This window comes from Kryptolebias marmoratus, linkage group LG4, assembly GCF_001649575.2.
Source record: "Kryptolebias marmoratus isolate JLee-2015 linkage group LG4, ASM164957v2, whole genome shotgun sequence".
NCBI classification, from domain to species: Eukaryota; Metazoa; Chordata; class Actinopteri; order Cyprinodontiformes; family Rivulidae; genus Kryptolebias; species Kryptolebias marmoratus.
The window spans coordinates 25869869-25890262 of NC_051433.1; the positions used below are offsets into that span (position 1 = coordinate 25869869).

At 37.8% G+C, this 20394-nt stretch overlaps 1 protein-coding gene across 2 annotated transcripts in view; it reads left to right on the forward strand.

Moving 5' to 3' along the window:
• The window catches only part of cntn4 (contactin 4), a 280686-nt gene that overhangs the window by 254916 nt on the left and 5376 nt on the right, over nt 1–20394 (forward strand). Inside the window, exons 13-22 of one of the 2 annotated variants that reach the window (XM_017426954.3) lie at nt 3017–3192; nt 5566–5686; nt 6015–6173; nt 7232–7381; nt 9165–9235; nt 14706–14940; nt 17391–17506; nt 19311–19497; nt 19579–19691; nt 19775–19943. In XM_017426954.3, the coding sequence (XP_017282443.1) occupies nt 3017–3192; nt 5566–5686; nt 6015–6173; nt 7232–7381; nt 9165–9235; nt 14706–14940; nt 17391–17506; nt 19311–19497; nt 19579–19691; nt 19775–19943 (1497 nt within the window). The remainder of the gene's footprint in view (nt 1–3016; nt 3193–5565; nt 5687–6014; nt 6174–7231; nt 7382–9164; nt 9236–14705; nt 14941–17390; nt 17507–19310; nt 19498–19578; nt 19692–19774; nt 19944–20394) is intronic. The other variant, XM_017426955.3, reaches the window with a different exon arrangement.

Here is a 20394-nt window from a genome sequence, read left to right on the forward strand (position 1 = left end):
ATAAACCTGCTTTAGTTTTAGGTTTTCTAAGGGTAATTAACTTTGTGGGCCATCTTGTGTTGGGTTGACTTTAAAAGTTATTTTAAAGTCTGTATTTTTTATAAAGATGTACATTCAATGATTACTTTCTGAGAATTTCCAGAAATTTCTAGCAGTGATTCCTGAAATGTTTTGCTAACACACTTTGCACACAAACGAAAACAAAGGCAATTACATAATTTCCCATTTTTCATGGCTGCAAGCAATGACAGTTTTTAAATTCTCATTTGGTGATGCAGGACTATTAAGAGTCTATATTAATAACTCAAGTTTTTCATTTTGGACTCACAGCTAAAAATTTAGCAATAGGTGGTCACGGGGAAAACCGTTTTCTGCATCTTGACATCAGGTGAGATATGCCAAAGTGTTTGACCCACCTTAGCACTTTCCTGAGGTGCCACCCAGTCTGTCTGAGAGCATTAACACACTCTCTGTTCTCATCCTGATCCTGCTAAGTGAATTTTTCACTACCCTCTCGTTTACAGTGGCAGCAGGTAATAAGGCATTATACAGGACGGAAATGAATCAAATTATGCTCCAGAGCCCAGTGTGTGCTTGTATAAGCAACCTTGCTTGTCTGTATAATCTGTCACAAATAATGACAGAGGAGGGTAATATGAAAGAACGTACCAGCCATCATTGTCAGAACGAATCCCCGAGGTGATGCGAGAACGGCAGGATGAGCCACGAGAAGAAGAGTTTGTGTTAGAAATGAGGCATATATACCAATCTGTCAATATCTAGTATTTTCCTTAAGAGCATACAGAGAAGTTGACTCTTTGTGATCTGTGAAAGTTTCTCTGCTGCAGATTCCTCATAAGCCTTTTTTGTGTGAATGCTTATTTAGCATTCAGACAATTGTTTTTTTTTTTTGGTTGTCTGTTTATAGTTTCTTATATATACTTTTTGAAATTAAACTACTTACTACTCCACATATGTTTTGCTATTTTACCACTATCAAAACATTTGACCTTTTGAAAAATAGTGTGCTCTCTTATGCTACTACTGCTACAAGCTACTGTTATGCCAATTTTTGCTTTTAGTTACTTTGTTGCTCATTTTAGCTTTGGCTGCAGTTTTTCTAAACTTAACTTTTTAACTGAGTTTTTGCTCATTTCAAAACGAAAATTTAATTTCTCTAGTTTTTTTTAAAATTACCTCATTTGAAGTAACTGTCTGCCAGGGAAAAAAGGAAACAAATGTGTCAAAATTCATCCTGATGTGTTTCTTTAAAGAACTGTTTTTACTCTTTTAGCTTGTTAAATTTGATGTGTTTTTTGTGTTTTTAAAGCATTCACAATGAGAGCAGACACAGATGTTTGAACACCTCTTTTGTGTTATGAAACCTTTGCTGCACTACCATCATTTGCCATTTATCTCCACCAATTAAAGACTGAACCTCCCTCAGACATGCTTTTAATGTGTAAGTCACGAATCATACTAACAGTTATTATCATTTACTGCTGTGTGTGCATGTGTTTGTATGTTACCAAAATATTTCATAAATCACTGAATACATTTTATTGAAACTCTGAGAAAGTAATCAGTGGATATACATTTACAACCACTTCACTTTTTGGGGTCAACTCAATTCAAGATGGCCACCACAACCAACTGACTTTAAAAACACACACACAAATGCTATAACTCTGGCTATTTTACAGATGTTGAGCTAAGCTTTCCTATGGTAGTAGCTGAGACTGAGCCTCAACATATATGCAGGGTTTCCCCCAGTGTATTATAAGCCTGGCACGCCGCCAGGTTAAGCTCCCCTTGTTTATTATAAATACGTCATTTTTTTATACACGTTTTTTCCCACTCACACCCCCCAAAACTGCTACTTTTATCTACCTCACCTATAAATGAAATTCTCAGAACGTAATCATTGGATGTACATCTACAAGTGATTGACTTTTGAAGTCAGCCCATTTCAAGATGTCCGCCGCACGTAATAAATATTAGCCAATGCAGAAATCTCTGTCATTCAGATACTGAGCTAAAATTTCATGTTGAAGTGGCTAAGAGTCATTTACCACACATACTCTGACCGTTACATCTCACAATAGGGAGTGACATTGCACATAACAGTATTTTCAATATTTGATGAAACGGTTATAATTCTCTCCTTCCTCAACATAAGATGATCTTAGTCTAAAATTGACAGGAAAGGTGGTGGGTGATGTACAATCCTGCAATGAATGCTAGGCCTTTAATTTTGTTCTGACTTCAAAAAAACTACTGGAATAAATCCCATCACTAGCATGTGATGGTAGTATGAAGGAGCCAAAAGAATGGAGGTATCAAATTCACTCTGGATGAAGACTGCACTGCCGGCACTTTCTACATGAATCTATGCCTGACCAGGGATCATTTGCTGCACTTAATTTAGTCCGTGTACTCAGAGTGGCAATTTCAACCAAGTAATCACAGCACCCCCAAGAGGGAGACTGGAGTTTCACATTCTGAGAACAAAGCCTCGCCCTCTCATCTTGCCGCTCTTATGTCCTTCCAGCTTCCTCCTCCACTGTTTACACACACAAGTGCAGATAAGGGACACTTGCTTTGTTCTCTTATGATGTCAGTGTAATGTACTGCAGGCTTGAAAGGAGAGTAGTGGAGATTGGAAGAATTGCTGTTTACTGTTTTCCTAGCAGTGTGTTGTGGGAATTTCAGGCTGATCGAGGGGAGTTCCATGCTGAACTGACAGTGACACATGGATGCTTCTCAGATTTAGGAGAGGCACATCTCAGAGTCCCCACAGAGACAAGCTCAAGTCGAAACTAATTCCTGTTATTGTAGCTATGCATCCTAGTTTGCTGGGTGCTCTGTCCTGCATATCCTTCTATTAACTCAGTCTGACATATCCATAAGGATGATGGAAGGCTTGGCTTTTTCCAACGCTATTCGGTCGCCTGGACAAAATGAACAGAGCAGTGCATTTTGATCAAATGTGCCTGAATCTTAATGTGTGTTTCAGAGCCAACCATCATCACTACCCAACCCACTACGCTGGACATCACAGTTGGAGAAAGCGTGGTCCTACCCTGTCAAGTGAGCCACGACCCATCTCTGGAGCTCAAGTTCACCTGGTTCTTCAACGAGCAGCTCATCCACTTTGGGAGCCATGGTGAATTCTTTGAAAAAGTGGGGGGTGTAAGTCCTTTATCTATCTTTTATACTGTAATTCCTGGCAACCCACAAGACTATCAGGTCCCAGTTTTTAAAAAGATCCTGTCATGTTGTGAGAGCTCAGTTTATAAAATTAGATTTTACAAACAGTTCAGGTATTTAGATGTTTTCATTCTGAAGACATTGAGCAGCTGTTACAAACAAGTAAATGTGGAATTTATAGATAAATCTGTGTAAAGTTAGGGTAGTTTTTTTCAGGAAATTTCTCTCAATGATGGCTTATCTACTGCCTGATGAGCTGAACTGAGGTTATAGTAGCAGTCAGAAGCTTACATACTTTCATCATGGGCATGATAATTTGTGGATTTTAGTGGTTAAGTTGAATTGTTTTGTTCATGTTGGATTGATTATACGACACAAAATTTGCCGAATACATTCTGGAGGAAAGTTTTATGGTCAAATGAGACAAAGGCTGAGTTATTTGGCCACAATCACAAGACATGTTTAGATTAGCCAAGGTAAAGCTTTTAAACCATAGATTGTGGTAGCAACTGTCAGGCGTGGTGGTGGTGGTAGCATCATGTTGTTTTGTTGTTTTAATGGCAGCTGTACTGATGGACTGCACAGAGTGGAGGGAATAATGAAGAGGGACTACCAGACTACCACCTCAAAATGTTTCAACTTGGCCTTTAAATCAACAGCTAGATGATGGGAACTTGGACACAATATAATGTTCTAACAGGACAATGATCACAAACACATCCAATCAGGCTAACATTTAGCTTCACTGATGGGTCTACCCAAAGCCTCAACCTCAAACCTATTCAAAATTTGTGGACTATATTTAAAAGTCAGGTCAATGCCAAGAAACCAACCAATTTAAATGAACTCAACCAATTCTGCCAAGAACAGTGGTCAAATATCAGCCAGAATTATACCAGAAACTTGTTGATGGAGACGAAAAACCTCTTAGGTGAGGTGCAACTTACTAAGCAAATACCTTTCAGTGGCAGTGATTTCTTTTTTTCTTAATGTTTGTTTTCTTGGTACCATGTCAGGCTTTTTATGTTTTGATTATTAAATCTTTGTTTTCTTTGAGTCCTTGTATAAGTCTGCATCCCGGGGTCCTGCCAACCTAAATCCTCAATTTCATTATTTTATGCAAACTTCTGATTGTGTCTGTTCCTATTTATCCACAAACATATTGAAATGGACTCAGATTTTTACATATAATCCTGAACTCTGAGTAGAGGATGTAATGTTTAGCATTTTCTATCCAATTTATTTTACATACCTCTCCTCAGAATATATTTAAGATTTTACTTGTTACAGATAAAATATTCACAAGCATAAACACCCCCAGAGTGACATTTAAGAAATTTATTTTATCATGTCTTTGTTTTTGCACTATTTTTGTCAGATAACGCACTAATTTAAATGAGTGATCAAAAAGCATAAATCCTATTTAAAATTAGGAATCCTCATTTTATTTTGTGCCTTTGATAGGAACCTATTTTTCAGCTCCATTCAGAGAATTCAGTGAATAAAGGTTGGGAGTTGATTGAAGATTCATTGGTCCATTCTCTTGTTCTTTTAGCAGGGTCATAATAAATTTGGCTGCAATGCAGAAGCAATGCTTTCATCAAGTATATTATTTAAGGATAGAAAATTGCTGCCTCTGGTTATTTTTTAAATAAAGCTTGCATACACTCCCTGCAACCAGTCTCAGGCTGGTAAAGGTCTTATGTTTAGCAGAAATGTCAAGGTTCCTTTAAAAATTGCAGGATTAAAGAAGAAAATCCATTGAAGCCATGCTTTTCAGTTTCTGTTATGATTTAGGTGTCACATGGAACATGATTTATAGTTTCCTCTGCCTAATAAATTGCTGTTCATCTCCACTTACATTGATTAGGCTTCCAGGCACTCCACAGAAATCTTACTGCCACTGTGCCACAACTTTCAGCCATCTTCAATTTATTACAGACCCTGCTCAGCTCGACCCTGATGAAATGATAATGTAGGAAAGGGAATTGCAATTAGAGACAGAATGAAAGGCTCTCCTAAAGAACTATCACACTAGCCATTAGGCTGCTCCATATAACATTTCACAATCCCAATCAAACTATTAGAGTAAGTTCAGTTCTGTAAATACAGTGATGAAATAAATCTATAGAGTGGTGTTTCTGTGTCCCCTTTGGACAATGGAGGAAGAGACTGCATGAAGAATTATTATTTTTCAGAGCACACATATATGAGTTTGAGTATTCTTTTAGGCTGGATTTTTTTCCAGGAGGCTGGCAGAATTGTTTTTAAATTAGAATAGCTGGAGGGTTGCCACGTTACTTATGGACGCCTGTCTGCTTTTGTGTGCATGGTTCTGCGTGCTTTGAATGACAGCAGCATTCGGCAGGAGACATTATGATTCGAAACATTCAACTGAGGCATGCTGGGAAGTACACATGTGCTGTGCAAACCAAGGTGGACAGCATTTCCATTGCCGTGGACTTGGTTGTCCGAGGTAAGTCATCCCATACTTTACTGACCAGCTTAATTATGTGGAAGGTATGAGGGAATAAACTACTGAAAAGTTTGCCAAGTAAAAAATTTTTGGTCCAAGGTTTAAAGAACATACACTGTCTAATTAGATCATATAGATCCCAAAGGTTTCACTCTGAACTGACTTTGCTGCAGTTGCTGCAGGTGCTAAAACCATTCTGACTGTTTCTACAATCTTTCTATCTCCTCCTCATTTGCATTTGTTCACCCTCCCTTCTTTACCCCTGCTCCTCTGTCTGTTCCTCTATCTCTCTGTGTCCTCTTTCCTCACTGGCTATACCATCTATCAGGTCCCCCAGGGCCCCCCACCAGCGTCCATGTAGAAGAAATCACTGATACCACAGCCTCTCTGTCCTGGAGGCCTGGTCCTGATAATCACAGTCCAATTACAGCATACACCATCCAGGCCAGGACACCATTTTCCCTGGGGTGGCAGGCTGTCACCACAGGTAAGCTCTCTCCAACCAGCCGTGGCCTTCTCCAGTCACAAGGAGGGGGCCACTCTTCACTCTGCCTGCCTGTGAAAATATTGAAGATGTAATTTTTACTCCAGCACCAAATGGCACACAATAGCGCCGGGATCATTGACCGCTATATTATTGGACTCCCGGGAGCTCTGAAACATGGATCTCTTCCTGATGATGAAGTGTGTTGCCAGGGCTGTAATATGATAGTGTAGTTACACAGAACATTCCCCTTAATGGGACCGTTCCTATTCATGCATTATTGGTGTAATGTACGTTCATTCTACACCATATATTCTGCACTATTGATATTTTTGGCAAATTACAGGCCATTCCTATCTATTATAGTTTTTTTCTGCCCTCAATGATTTTTAACAAAACAAACCTGACTTTACAGGTGCACAACTGAATTTATTGCTAGTTTTGATAGAGGGACTTTAGTTTTGCATTATTTTGTGCCTTGTAATGATTTATTGTTTATTTCAGTTTAAATATTCATTATGTTACTTTAGTTTACAAACTGCTAAATTATTAAATTATGCTGAAAGTATTATTTCATTTAGACTTTTTGGGCCCCGCCCACATAGGAACAGCATTTAATGAATATGCAAAGTTTTTTTTTATTGTTTCAGCCTCGCATCAACATGGGACTGCTGTTTTCAGAGCCCTAAAGTGGTATTTTTTGAAAACGGGTTTTAGAGTGAGAAAATAGCAAAAATACTTTTTCTATTTTCTGTGTAGATGAAAATATTTCTAGAAAACCATGCCGTGTTTATGGGGATATCTTTAGAAAAAACATAATAAAAGATTGTTTTGGAAAAACTGAATTTTTGTGTGGACAAGGCATTAAACTCTTCATTTTTCCATTTTAATGTTTGTGTCCTTGTGGTGAATAGCACTGTTCTACTATTGGTCCAGTTCTTTCAGGTCTGTCAGGCTGCAAAATTGACTGCTGCTGTAGTTTAGCTGACACACTCATAGAAATCACAACCTGGACTCGTAAAGTTTTGTTAAAACTGAAGGCACTGTGTGTTTTATGCCAGTTCATGAGGTGGTTGGGGGCCACCAGTTGACAGCTACAGTAACAGACCTGAACCCTTGGGTGGAGTATGAGTTTCGAGTCCTGGCAAGCAACAGAATTGGGACTGGCGAACCCAGCAAGCCATCAAAACAAGCAAGGACAAAGAGCAACTGTATGTACTGTAACCTGTTTCAAGCATGTTTGTTTGCTGTTTGTTCGTACTAGGGATGGACTCATTTTAGTTTTGTGGGCTGTTACCAATTTCTGATTTTTGCTCTTAACTGCCTTTTCAAAAGTGGTCAAATTTAAAATAATTATTTTGCTGCATCAGTCAATACATCATTGCTGCAGTATAGTCACTGGGGTTCAGTTTGCGGAGGGTTAGCTTTAAAGTGTCCAACATTAACTGCTGGATGACAGACTAACAGAAAGCTTTCACCCAACACTGCAGATAAAAATGTTAATGACCATTTGGCTGCAGAAAATTTTAATTTCTACCTGTAAAGCAGGTGTTGAGCAATAACAAAGTTAAAAGGCAAGTACAAAATGCACCTATATTTTTCAGAGAGAAATAAATTCCTGTTTAATATTAAATATAATATAATATATAATATTAAATGAAGCAGATAGTCTGAAATTTGAAATCTTTGTTGCATAGAAAGTAATTAAGTGTTGATTTTTTTTCTTCTGGATAATCTGAAGTTACCTTTAGAGAAAATAAACATGTGAATTTAGCAAGTCTATCTCATATGGAAAATGTGTTTCATATGTTAACATGTTTTTCCATGTGATTTCCCCAGGGTGAAGCTCAGGCAATATTTGGTCAAAATGCACATAGGATGTTTTATCATAGGATGTTTTACATATGTCAGTTTTAATTTAATGTTTTCACATGTGAAAACATGACTTTCATTCATGTGTTTTTTTTTTGTAAAAATACTATTTTGAAGTGTTTTGTCAAAAAAAAATTATAATTTATGTTTAAACTGACAGGTTGATTGAATGTCCATAATAAAATGTTCACAGTAAAAAAAAAATTAAATAAATTAAAAAATGTCTAAATTCTCTACAAAAATAGCACCAGAACACAAAGCTTTTTCTCTCTGTTACTGTATATCTACACTGACTGGTAAGTAAAGTGATTATTAAGTGTTGGGTTAGTTGGTCAATCTGAAAATCAGCTAGTCACAGTCACTCTTTAAATAAAATACCTCAAAGATCAGTTCACATAAATTCTTAAAAACTAAATTGACTCCTGTTTTAACATTCTCAACTAAATTCACAGCCTCAAGTTGTTTTGCCTGCCCATAGTGTAGCGTCTAGCTAGAAGGATACCATTGTGTCGTATGCCCAAATTTAGCCATGTCTCCATGAGGATAATGATATCACAGTTCCTAAATTTTTTGTTGTTGGCAATGCAAAGTCAAAGTTCATTCAACTTATTCACTGCACATTTGTAATTAAACTGCTGGGAAAAGATAATCAATGTGACATTGTGTTTAGCTCAGCTTCTAACCCTCCCTGCTACCCTCACCTTTTTTAACAGTTTCAACACCAACTATGAGCATTTTTGCTCACAGGTAGAGTGCATAGGCTCCGGTGTTCTGGTGATACTTCTGCTGGAGTAGTGTATTCTAAATTTCTAAAAGCACCGATTGGCTGTACATTGCTAAATTATTCTGCATGAAGAGTCTACTGAGTTGACAGCACACTGAAGTCTTGTCTTTTGTCATGCCAAAAACAGAAACATGATATTGGATTTTATTCTGACTTTGCTAGATACAAATCTAATTTTGTTCAATTAAAAATCTTAATCATCTCAGAAGGTTAAAGTTTGATAGTTAGAATATTTTAATTATAAAAATTTGCCATTGAGTGGCAAAAAAAAATAATTTGTTTCTTTAGAATTTGTTGCGAAGCTAATGTGACTGAGCTGATCTGTTTTCTTCCTGCAGCTCCGAAGGTCACTCCAGCTAATGTGAGTGGAGGCGGAGGCAGTCGCTCCGAATTAGTCATCACATGGGAGGTAAGCAAGCTTGCTCTGGACCCCCTCACCCATGGAGAAGGCAACCAGACACCATTACTCTCTTTGGATCCAGGCCCCTGTTTCATTAATAACAAGTGAATGGCCTAATGTATGGCATTTCATTTTTAGGAACAGAGAGGCAATAACTGCTGCTGTCACCGTGGGGGAGAGAAAAATGCTTTTGAGGTTTCAATAAGATAATTAAACTCAATGTTTTCTTCAAAGTCAAAACTTTTATTCCAGATCATTTTCCTTTTCTTTCTTTCTTTTTTATTTCTTTTCTGCCTGCCTTTGTGCCTTTCTGTTCCTACAAAACCCCCACATATCAGCTAGGCTTCAAAAGCTTCTGTTTATTCAAGCTGCTTGAAATCATTCTGCTGTAAAATGTTTCACACAATTAGTGCTGATGTTTAATACACAAAGGTTTAGTTAAAGTGAAATTATTGCTTAACAAAGCTTCTATTTGGACCTCGCCAGGAAAATTTCTCAGTTCCCTTTCTGGGACGACAAAATTAGCACCATTATCAGAATGAATATGAGTTACTCGGCCTTATCTGCTAATGAATCGTCTCAGAGTATTAATGCACGTGTCTGTGTCCAAAAGGGCTTTGTGAACAGCTCTGCTGGCTAGACAAATAAAAATCACTCCATAACATTTGCAAAAACTTTTACCTGAATTGGACCCAAATAGTCCACTCCAACATTTGTAAAGGGGGGTGAGATCAGACAATATTATTTCAACTGGCTCGTCTGTCATTTTTTGTTAAATTGCTCTTCTACTGTACAGTTTATAAGTGGAGCCATTGGACAGGACTTTCATTTGTGATCCAATATTTAATTCTTTCATTGGAGAGGCTGTGGTTTTCCTCACTGTCACCTAGCTGTTGGTGAAGATGGAAAATGATGTGTTGAAATATGGTATCTTTTGAGAGGATAAGGGGATGCTTGACTTCTTCTGGCAGTGCTGCTTTACTCAGGCTTCTGACAATTCTCAACGGAACATCCTGCAAACATGGATCAAGTTTGTAAATACAGCTACTCCTTTTAACTGGACATTTTCCAGATGACAGGGCATTAATTTCTGCTTTGAACTGCTCATGCTGAGCACAGTAAAGGATGCACATTTCTGCTTCTAAAAGGTTGTCTGCTGAGATACTTTGAGACCTGAAAGTACCTTTAATCTTCCTTTCTAGTTGCACTGAAGTATGCGAGTCATTTAAGATAGAAGGCTGCAATTCTTTTTTTTCTTCAGCTTAAAGTAATGAGGAGTCTCTTTATCTTAAAGAACCAAGCAATAGCAACTTTAAGCTTCCTCTAATCCAGTGGTTCCCAAAGTGTGGGGTGCGCCCCCCATAGGGCGCATAGCTATTGCGGGGGGAGGGGGGGGGGGGGAATGAAAAAAAAAAAAACCTAGGCTTTTTTAAAAATGTATTGATGATAGCAAAGTTGAATATTGTTACAAATACGGTAAAAAAAAAAGAAATATGTTTGAAATAACACTGACAGCAAAGAATACTCTTCTTATCTTTATTCTAACCCATAGGGGTCCCCAGAAGAAAATCTTTGGGAACCACTGCTCTAATCTAAGAAGTGAGCAGCTTGTCTGTAGCATTAGAATCTTTAACGATTATGGTGTTTACGATAAAGTCTCTTTTTACTTCTTGGTTAGACGATGGAATGACATTTTCCACAGTATTTTCTGGCCAATGCTCATCTGAATTCCAGAGAAAGTCAGGCCGTGTAGACCATCTGCTGCCCATCTATGAGTAGTACTTTCATGCATCTAGATCACATGTGTCAAACTCAAGGCCCACGGGCCATATCCTGCCCTTTGTAACGTTTCATCCGGCCCCCAAGATAACGTTTAGATTTCATCAGGTCCGGCCCTCTAGTCTGGGACAGATTGAGTCTCTGATTCTTATTTTGCTTTAAAAAACTGAGCCTAATTAGTGAAGTTTTTTTCTTGACAGTGACTTAGAAGCCAACAATATATAGTTTTAATTTCTGTATGATCAGGTTTTTGTGGATGGCTTTTTAAAAAAAATCTGTTTTAATGTTAAAAAATTCATTTAAAAGCTGAGTGAGGCATAAGAAATGACTGCTAATGATGTGCTTTTTGAAGTTTGATCTATTTGTCTGTGTTCATTAAAGTATGTTTCCTCTAAATTCTGTATAATCTGTAACTGTGAAAAGGTAGTTGATATTTCTATATGAATTTTTTGACATAATACATCTAAAACCAAGGTTAATTTATGCAATTTTTAATAAATATTGATTGTGATTGGCCCTTGGCTAGGACCAATTTTTTAATTTTGGCCCCCTTGCGTCACTGGGTTTGACACCCCTGATCTAGATGCATAGTTTGCTGGAACCCTTACATGGTGGCTGCCGTTCTGCCTTTACATTTGGTCTATATAAACTTTCAGGACCACGACTGTCAGCTCTACACATTGAATGATAAACTCTTTCAGTCAAGTAACTCTTGTTTTTTCAAGCAAAAAGGCAACATGAACATCATGCTTGCTATTCTCCAGTCTAACAAACCTAACAGCACTGTATCCATTTTTGTTAACGTCAGAAAAATAAGACTGAGCTCATGTAATGGCTGTCTCGGGCAAACCCAATATGCAGTCTCATTCTGCCTTGTTGTCCATGCTTTTGTATTTTTCATGCCATGTTCATGCTCCCTGTTTTTCCACTCCTCGTCTTCTCAGTAAGTTTTTGCTGCCACGTCTTCCTTTTTTTTTTTGCTTCGTTTTGTTAATAAATTAGTTTTTATTTAAAATCTAAAATGAGTCTGCTTATTGGATTTGCCTGATACAGCTGTTACAGCTGATCTGAGGTGTCCAAAATCATGTGGCTTCATTCAACTTTGAATTTGGACAACTTGCCAAGTTTCTCTAACCACTTTGTCCAGTGTTGCCATAAATTGTCGGGTAAATTGTAGTCTCAAAATACAACTGCCCATGCAGAGCTCCTGCAGCAAGATCTTTCCAGGTAAGATAACTGAGAATGGACAGTATGCCTCTTCTGGTTTAAGATCTTTCTTTTATTTACACCATAAACTGGTGTTGATAAAAGAAGACCAAAAACTCTCTCCAAGGGAAGGATAACCCTATCAAGTCCAGTTTTGTTAAGTCCTTGGTTCTTTGTTGCTCTGAAATTGTCTGGACCACCATGCGGCTGTTACTAACCCACTTAGTTATACCAAACACTCCTCTTTGACAGAGTTGTAAGCTCTTTAGTCAGTTGAACAGCCTTTCTTTCTGAAGACACGATCTTCAAACAATCATCCACATAGACATTCTGCTTCACTGTCTGAATCATTTCATTTGGGAAACATGTTTGATTGTCTTCTGGTGTCTTCCTGAGTGCATAATAAGCACAACAAGAGGATGAAGCTGCTCCAAACAAGTGAACAGTCACTCTATAGTCTGCAATTTCTTGACTCATATTGCTCTCAGGCCACCACAGAAAACAAAGTTGTTTTCAGTTTCAGCAACTTTAACCTGATAAAATATTTGCTGACTGCCACCCATTACAGCTTTAGGCTCCTGCTGGAACCTGGTAAGCACACCAAACAAACTGCTAGTAAGGTTAGGAGTCTGGAAACGTTGTCTGTTTATTGAGCTTTTAAAGGTTGCCCCACAATCAAAGTGTTCTTCTTTGGATGGTACACACCATGGTGAGGAATGTATCAGACTTTATCAGCACATCATCTCTGCAGTATGGCAATCACATCCAGCTAGAATGCTTAAAGTATCAAGTTTTGTCATTGTAGCTCAATGACCAAAGAAAAAGTCTAAATCAGAATAAATGAAGCATTGTTTTAAACCAGTCTTCTTCAGATTAAGACCTTAATATCATTCAGGTTAGAAGGTTTTGACTGATTGTAAGTGATTCCCTGTGAATCACTGGTGCAGCCAGTTAAGGGTTTGACTCGCTGTTGACAGACTTGTCTTTCTTTTTTTTTTTTTTTTTGAGTTCATTTATCTCTAAAACAAATCACATTTGTACCTAATATTAGCGAGTGCATGCATGCAGGCTGTCAAAAACTATATGCTCTCTGTTCCGCACACTGGCCAACACAACATGAACCGCCCACAAACAGGTGTGTTTAAAAAAACCAATGGAATAGTTTTTCCAGTTCCATTAAAATTTGTTCAGTGGTATGTCAGAAGTTTGCAGCTACCCCACGTTCTTTATTTAATCTACTGGATTACACTTTAGAAATGAAGATAGGCAGATTTGAACCAGTTTTTCGATATTCATTAGTTATCATCAGCATGTTTTTTTTTTTTTTTGTTGTTGTTTTTTTGAGGATGGGTTGGTTTACTTTAGTCAGTCACACAGTCTTCTACAAGGCTTCTGTTGAGTCATCATGTATCAGGGTGATGCCTTTGTCACTAAATTGACAAGATTGCACAAGCGTTACGCAATCTGCCACCTCTTTGATATGCCAGTTTCCCATTTTGTTAATTAATTTAGCCATGCACTGAAGTGGTCAAGTTATTGTACCTTTGGAATTTTAAGAATTACTGATGGTACATCGTACAGAGGCAAAATTATCATACAAAAATTATGCATATTGTGAAAACAAAGCAACAGGAATATGCTCTAATGAGCCTCTCACCAAGCAACTGTTATCAGTGGCAAAATGCTGAGTAAGTGTAAGACTTTACTTTGTAAACAAGTGTAAACAGTAATCAGTACTGTTAATGGTACTTTCCTTTTGTTCTCTATTGTTAAACTCATAAAGACTAAACAATAAATCTTTTTTTTTTTTTTTAAAAAAAGAAAAACTAAGTGTTACGGCTTGGCAGCATCGAACTGATCTAGTACCACTGCTTGGCCACTGAAGATGCAGAGCGGCATCACATAACTGATGAGAAAACACTGGGCTTATTTGCTGAGGTTAGTTTTTTCCTCAGATATCCATGGTCTGCTGCCATCCTGGTAGTCACTCAGGTTCCCTGTAGCTCCTATTAAAATGGCTGCATGAACTCTCATCTTATAATAATAGACTGTGCTTGGCCATTCTAGTGCATTTCTGTTTCAGTGTTAAAAATATCCAAGCTACATCAGAATCACAGACTGTACATAGACCACAGTCTGTTTCCATTCAATCCTTCTCCTTCCTAAACTAAAAAAGAAATGTGCTTTTGAGGAGCATGTATATTTTAGTAGACAGACATAAAGAGGGTTGGGTTATCCGCTAGAACCAAGTCTGGGGCATGTTATCAGACTAAAGCTGAGTTTACGTTATCATGCTGAGTGCTCTGTACTGTGTAATGGATGTGTGATGTAAAAGCACTCGTGTGTTCAGCAAGTTTCATCTAAAGCCACACACGCTGCCTGGAAATTCGAAAGCCCTCATGTCTGATTCTGTATTTATTCCATCGCTTCCAAACTATGCTGAAGGAATGAGGTGTAGCATATTAGATGTGCTCAAACTATTATTTTTCTGCAGCCTGTTCCAGAGGAGCTACAGAATGGACCAGGGTTCGGCTACGTGGTGGCTTTTCGTCCCCACGGTGCCACAGGCTGGATGCAGGCAGCCGTCCCATCACCTGAGGCTTCCAGATATGTCTTTAAAAATGAGAGCATCCAGCCATTCTCGCCTTTTCACGTCAAGGTTGGAGTTTACAACAACGAAGGGGAGGGGCCATTTGGACCTGTTACCACCATCTACTCTGCAGAGGAGGGTCTGTTTATACTCATGTCATATGCTGCATTTTATTCATGTCATACACTGCATTTTGACCTAAATATTTTTTAGGGGGAACAAAGAAAGCCATTTTTCTTGAGCCATTTATTTTAACCACAGGAACAAGACACTAATCAAAATTTAAAATAGCCCCAGTATTCTACCGAGTAGCTTTAGTGTACTTAGCTATATCAGTTTTAGTCAGACGTTAGGTGCAATCTTGTGCTATACTGCAAGACCTGGCATGATGTGTTAGTGCCTAAATCATATGTTGAGGCTGACTTATCTAGTACTACACAAAATTTAACTCAGTATCTATAAAATTGACTTAGTAATAGCCATTTTTGTGTTTGCCAAGGTCTATTAGATATTACGGACATTTTTATTGAGTTGATTGCAGAAGTAAATGAATTGTAGATGTAAATTCAAAGATTAATTTCTAAAAGTTTCATTGAAATCCAGCCAGTGTTCACTGAGATATTTTGCAAACAGACAGGCAGAGTTGACTCCAATAGTTAATGGCAAAGTTTTAAAACTAGATCTTGTACGATCAGTTAGTGCTCAGAGTATATGTTGGGAATGACAGTCAGCTACTACCTCACCAAATTTTAGCTCAATATTTGTAGAACTGGCTGAGTCATGGTCATTTCTGTGTTTGCTAGAGTCACTTAGCCATTGAGGTCCATTTCGAATGCGACTGACTCCAAAAGGTAATCAGTTGTAGATGTACACCTCAAAATTACTTTGAGAGTTTCATTAAAAGCCATCCATTGGTTTATGAGATATTTTCCTATGCTACAGATAATCACAATCACGGATCAAAAACATTATTACTGTTTCAGCAGGTGATACTGATTCAGTTTTTAAAATCAACTTCAGTAGTTTGAAGGATAGAATGAAACCTAAGCTCAGGGGGTCAGATGATCACAAAAATGCATAACACTCAATTATACTGAAACAAATTATAAACTTAAGTATTTATTAGATCTTGCATGAATCACGGTGACGTAGTGCATGAAGTCATGCAGGACCTAATAATTCTCAATGCTCAAAATAAAGTAATAATCAGCAGACTGTGGATTCCTGTAACTCCACACTTATTACATCATCAGTTAATCAATGATAATTCATATTTAAATCATTCATTAGTGGATGCAACTCCAAATTAGACAGCTTCTAAAAATACTCTTGATAAAATCTAGCTGTTATTTATCACTTTTAGTTTTAAATATGCTGTTGTTAATTAATGTAGCAGGAGTCATTGGCTAATTATTTATAAAACAATCAAAAGAATCCACAATAAGTTGATGAATACTTCATGATGAGATACTGGTTTATTTATTGGATTTAATCTTCATAAGTCTTGCATGAACTAATTAATAATGAATATATGATGTGTATGAAATGAAATGAGCAGAAGTGATGATTGTGACAGAAAAAAACAAGCCAAAGCAATGAAATGTTACTCTTTGGAGTTTATGTTTTGGAGTACAAATAAAATCACCCATAAACCCACTTTAATGTATGAGTGAAAGCAGCGAAGTGTATTTCCTTTTTCAACTGGCTAAAGGTTGCCACCCTAACATTCCTGTAAATACTGACATTTCACATTTCACAAGCCTTAAAAATCTTTCCTTTTTTAACTTCTGTGAAAATGCAAAAGAAAGTGAAATAATAATGAAATGATCTATTTAAATTTCAATGTTAATTTATCTTTTACTGACATCTTCTTGTCTTGTATTGAGACATTTATATGATTGTTCTTGATTTGTATTTATGCCATATCTTGACCAGGATTTCCTGAGGGAAGAGGTGATTTATCTCAATGGGAACTTCCTGGTAAAATAAAATTAATAAATTTAGCTTCTTGAAAACACTACAAGACGATGAAGTTCTAGGGATGGACAAAAATACTCTTCTGATTTGTCATTAATTATTTATTATTATAATATTTGATTATAATTATCCCCACCCTTATTCCGTCCTGTTACACAGGTCTCTGGAAAGGCATAGATAGGAAACAACTTGGTGTGTCACTACCAGGTGATAGTGTAAGAAAAAAAGATAGTACTGATGGTCGTAATACTTCTTCAGATTTGCCCATTTGATCTAAACTTCAAATATTCAAAAATCATTGCCCATTCCTATTAGTTTTGGGTGTTTTCAGTTGTAATGTCCCTGTATACTCATTTGTAATTGAGTGAAAGTTTACTTGTTAAGCTAGCATGGGTTGGTACTGTATAATAGCTGGACTTCGGATGGGTCTGAACAATGACAGCCCGGGGCCTGTAGCCACCTCTTGTACTGCAGCACTTCCTGACAGTTTGATCCTACATCACTCCTTTAGTTGTTCTGATAAAGGAAGTGGCTTTTATGAAACTGTTCTGATGATCCCTGTTTAAGGGGGTCAGTGAAGCTACCCCTAAAATTTTTTTCCAACAACTCCAGAACCCAGCCGAGCTCCAACCAGAGTTCGCGCCAAGAGCCTCTCTGCGTCTGAAATCGAAGTTTTGTGGAAAGCTCTGCCCTGGAATGCCAGCAGGAGAAGAGTGCTGGGCTATGAGGTGAGCTTCTTGTTTGTGTGCACCTCCATTGGACATGCTTGTGTTTATGTGAATGCATATGGCAACTCATGCTGCTGAATCTTGTTCTCTTCTATTATTGATGAGTGTTTCAGACTTGTGCACCTTGGGCATACGAGATAATAGCTTGCTGCATGCATAATGGTCCAGCCTAGTCCCAAGCCTGTGGGTTTAGCTGTGTTTCTCTTGTTGCTTACCTAAGTAGTGTAACTGCCCTGATTAGCGTACTGATGCAACACTCTAAGGAAAAGATCATTTAGCTTCTAATCCACACAACAAAGCTGCTTTTGACAGCAGCTTCGTGCTTCACTTAGTCCTTGTCTTTTTAATGCTGCTCATTATTAAATCCAGGATCTTAACAAAGATTGTATTTATATTTTTTTTACTTGCACATGATTAAAGAAAATGACTAAATATTGAAAACTTAAAGTACATAAAAAAGCAGAACTTAAGTCACAGTATGCATTGGAGATCACTTTCATGTACTACCACACCAGATTTTAGCTCAATATCTGTAAATTTGGCTGAGTAAAACTCATTTTTGTGTTTGTAAAGGTTGCTGTAGCAGCCATTTTGAATTATAAACAGAGGGTTTAGTAATCTATTAGCAGTCAATAGTATGTGTTAGGGATTTCTCTCAGCTACAACCACACTAAATTGTTGCTCAGTATGTTTAAAACTGATTGACCTACAGCCATTTGCCCAGGTAGATGAGGCAGCCATCTCATTTTATTTTTTTTAAGTTAGCAATTTGTTAACAATCAGAGTATGTATTGGGGAACACGGTAAGTTAGTGTCTTTAAAATGAACTAAGTACCAGCCATTTTTGTGTTTGTTGTGGTAGCTGTAGAAGCCATCTTAAATCTTAAACATTGGCTACCACTCTCAGTATTTGTTTGGGGATTACTCTCAGCTACTCCTGCACCAATATTAATATCTCTAAAGTCAACTGGTAAAGCAATTTTTGTGTTTGCATTGGTAGCTGTGGTGGCCATTTTAAATATGGTGTACTAAAACAATAATCAGTCATAGAGGCATGTCCAGTGATTGATTATCCTGGTGTAGATTCTCAGTCATCCAGGCTATAGCAAATCCTAAAAGAATTTAAAAAAAAAAAAACTAGACTTCTAGAACTCAAATGATAACTTTACTGAGAGCTTCATTTAAATATGTCCAGTTGTTCATGAAATATTTCAAAGAGCCCACACCATTTTTCCTATAGGGTTATGTTTAGGACATCCTGTGGTCAAGCCTCTTATTTTGAGGTATGTGCTATGTGGGTTCATGCCTCCATTCGTTAAGATATAAGACATAAATATATATGCTGTAAGAAATGTGTTAAGAGGTGAATAACAATGTGTGCCTCCACTGAAATGCATTGCTTGATATATGCGTTTCTATGGCAGGTACCTATAATTCTTGTGAGGACAAACAGATAATATTTGTGCTGTCAAGTACTAGCAGTTCCAACTCTGACAAGAAAATGTGACTCGGAAAATCTATTATACATTTAGTTTATGGTTCCTTTACTTTTTTTGCACTCTTTAGCATCAAACCTAAACCATAACACATCTGATGGGTACAACAGAGGCACACATCACACAAATCACACAGTGTGACATGCTGCTATCGCTTGTTTTCAGACCAGTTCACATCTTCCATCCAGATGAGTTCACATGTCCCTGTTTCAGTTTGCACTTCATTGACAGGGTGTAACAGAAAGCTTTTAAGGTGTCCGTCGTGTTTTCTGCACTCACTTCTGTGGTTCTGCCTTGTTGCTTTTCAGCTGAGGTACTGGAGTAGAAGTGAAAGGGAGGACACAGCCAGCGTGAAGAGGACCGTAGGAAATCAAACATCTGCTGTTATACTCGGGCTGAGAGGCAGCACCACATATTACATCTCAGTGAGGGCGTATAACACTGCTGGGACGGGACCACCCAGCACCACTGTCAACGTGAACACCAAAAAACCACGCAAGTATCACCTCGAAGTACAGCTCGTGTTCGCTACTCAGCTTTTTGTTCGAGGTCACTAATGTGTTTTGCTCCTTGCAGCGCCCAGGCAGCCACCTGGTAATGTGATGTGGAACACATCAAACTCCAAGATTATTCTGAATTGGGAGCAGGTCAAAGCCCTGGAGAATGAGTCAGAAGTGACTGGTTACAAAGTAAGCACTCAGTCACTTCATTTCATCAGAAAATTGTGTTTGTTGCCATGGTGCTGGGACTCTTGACTTAACTTTGTTCACAGGTGTTGTACAAGAAGAATCAACACAGCCAGCCCAGTGTCATGGAAACTAACACCACCTCTGTGGAGCTTGCTCTTCCCACTGATGAGGGTTATATTATACAGATAAAGCCATTTGGAGAGGGAGGGGATGGCAGCAGTAGCAAGCAGATCACCATCCCAAAGAAAACAGGTCAGTGGAAGGTAGTTAGTGCCTCCTGCATAGATGAGCTGAGTAATCTTCTCTCCTGCTGCTGTCACAGCTTGAACAGGTTAACCATCATCATCTCCAAAGAACACAGAGTGTAGAAAACAAAAAAAATACTTTTATGTATACTTCTATAGTACCAAAATTATATACAGACACAGAAAAAAGACAGTACTACCTCTGTCAATTCTAGGTGTTTACATATCAGGACAAAATAAAATGATTGTGCAATTTACCAGGTTTACAATTATTCAAATCTAATCTCAAGTGTACAAAAAACACAATAGATCCCCACCATGTTTTTAAACAAAAACAAAGACAAAATGAAAAAGCTGTGTGAAATACACGTCCACCCTTGATGCTTCCATGATATTCAAGAGGTTTGGTATCAGTCACAACCTGCTGATCAAATGAACTTGATTTACTGATCATCTGT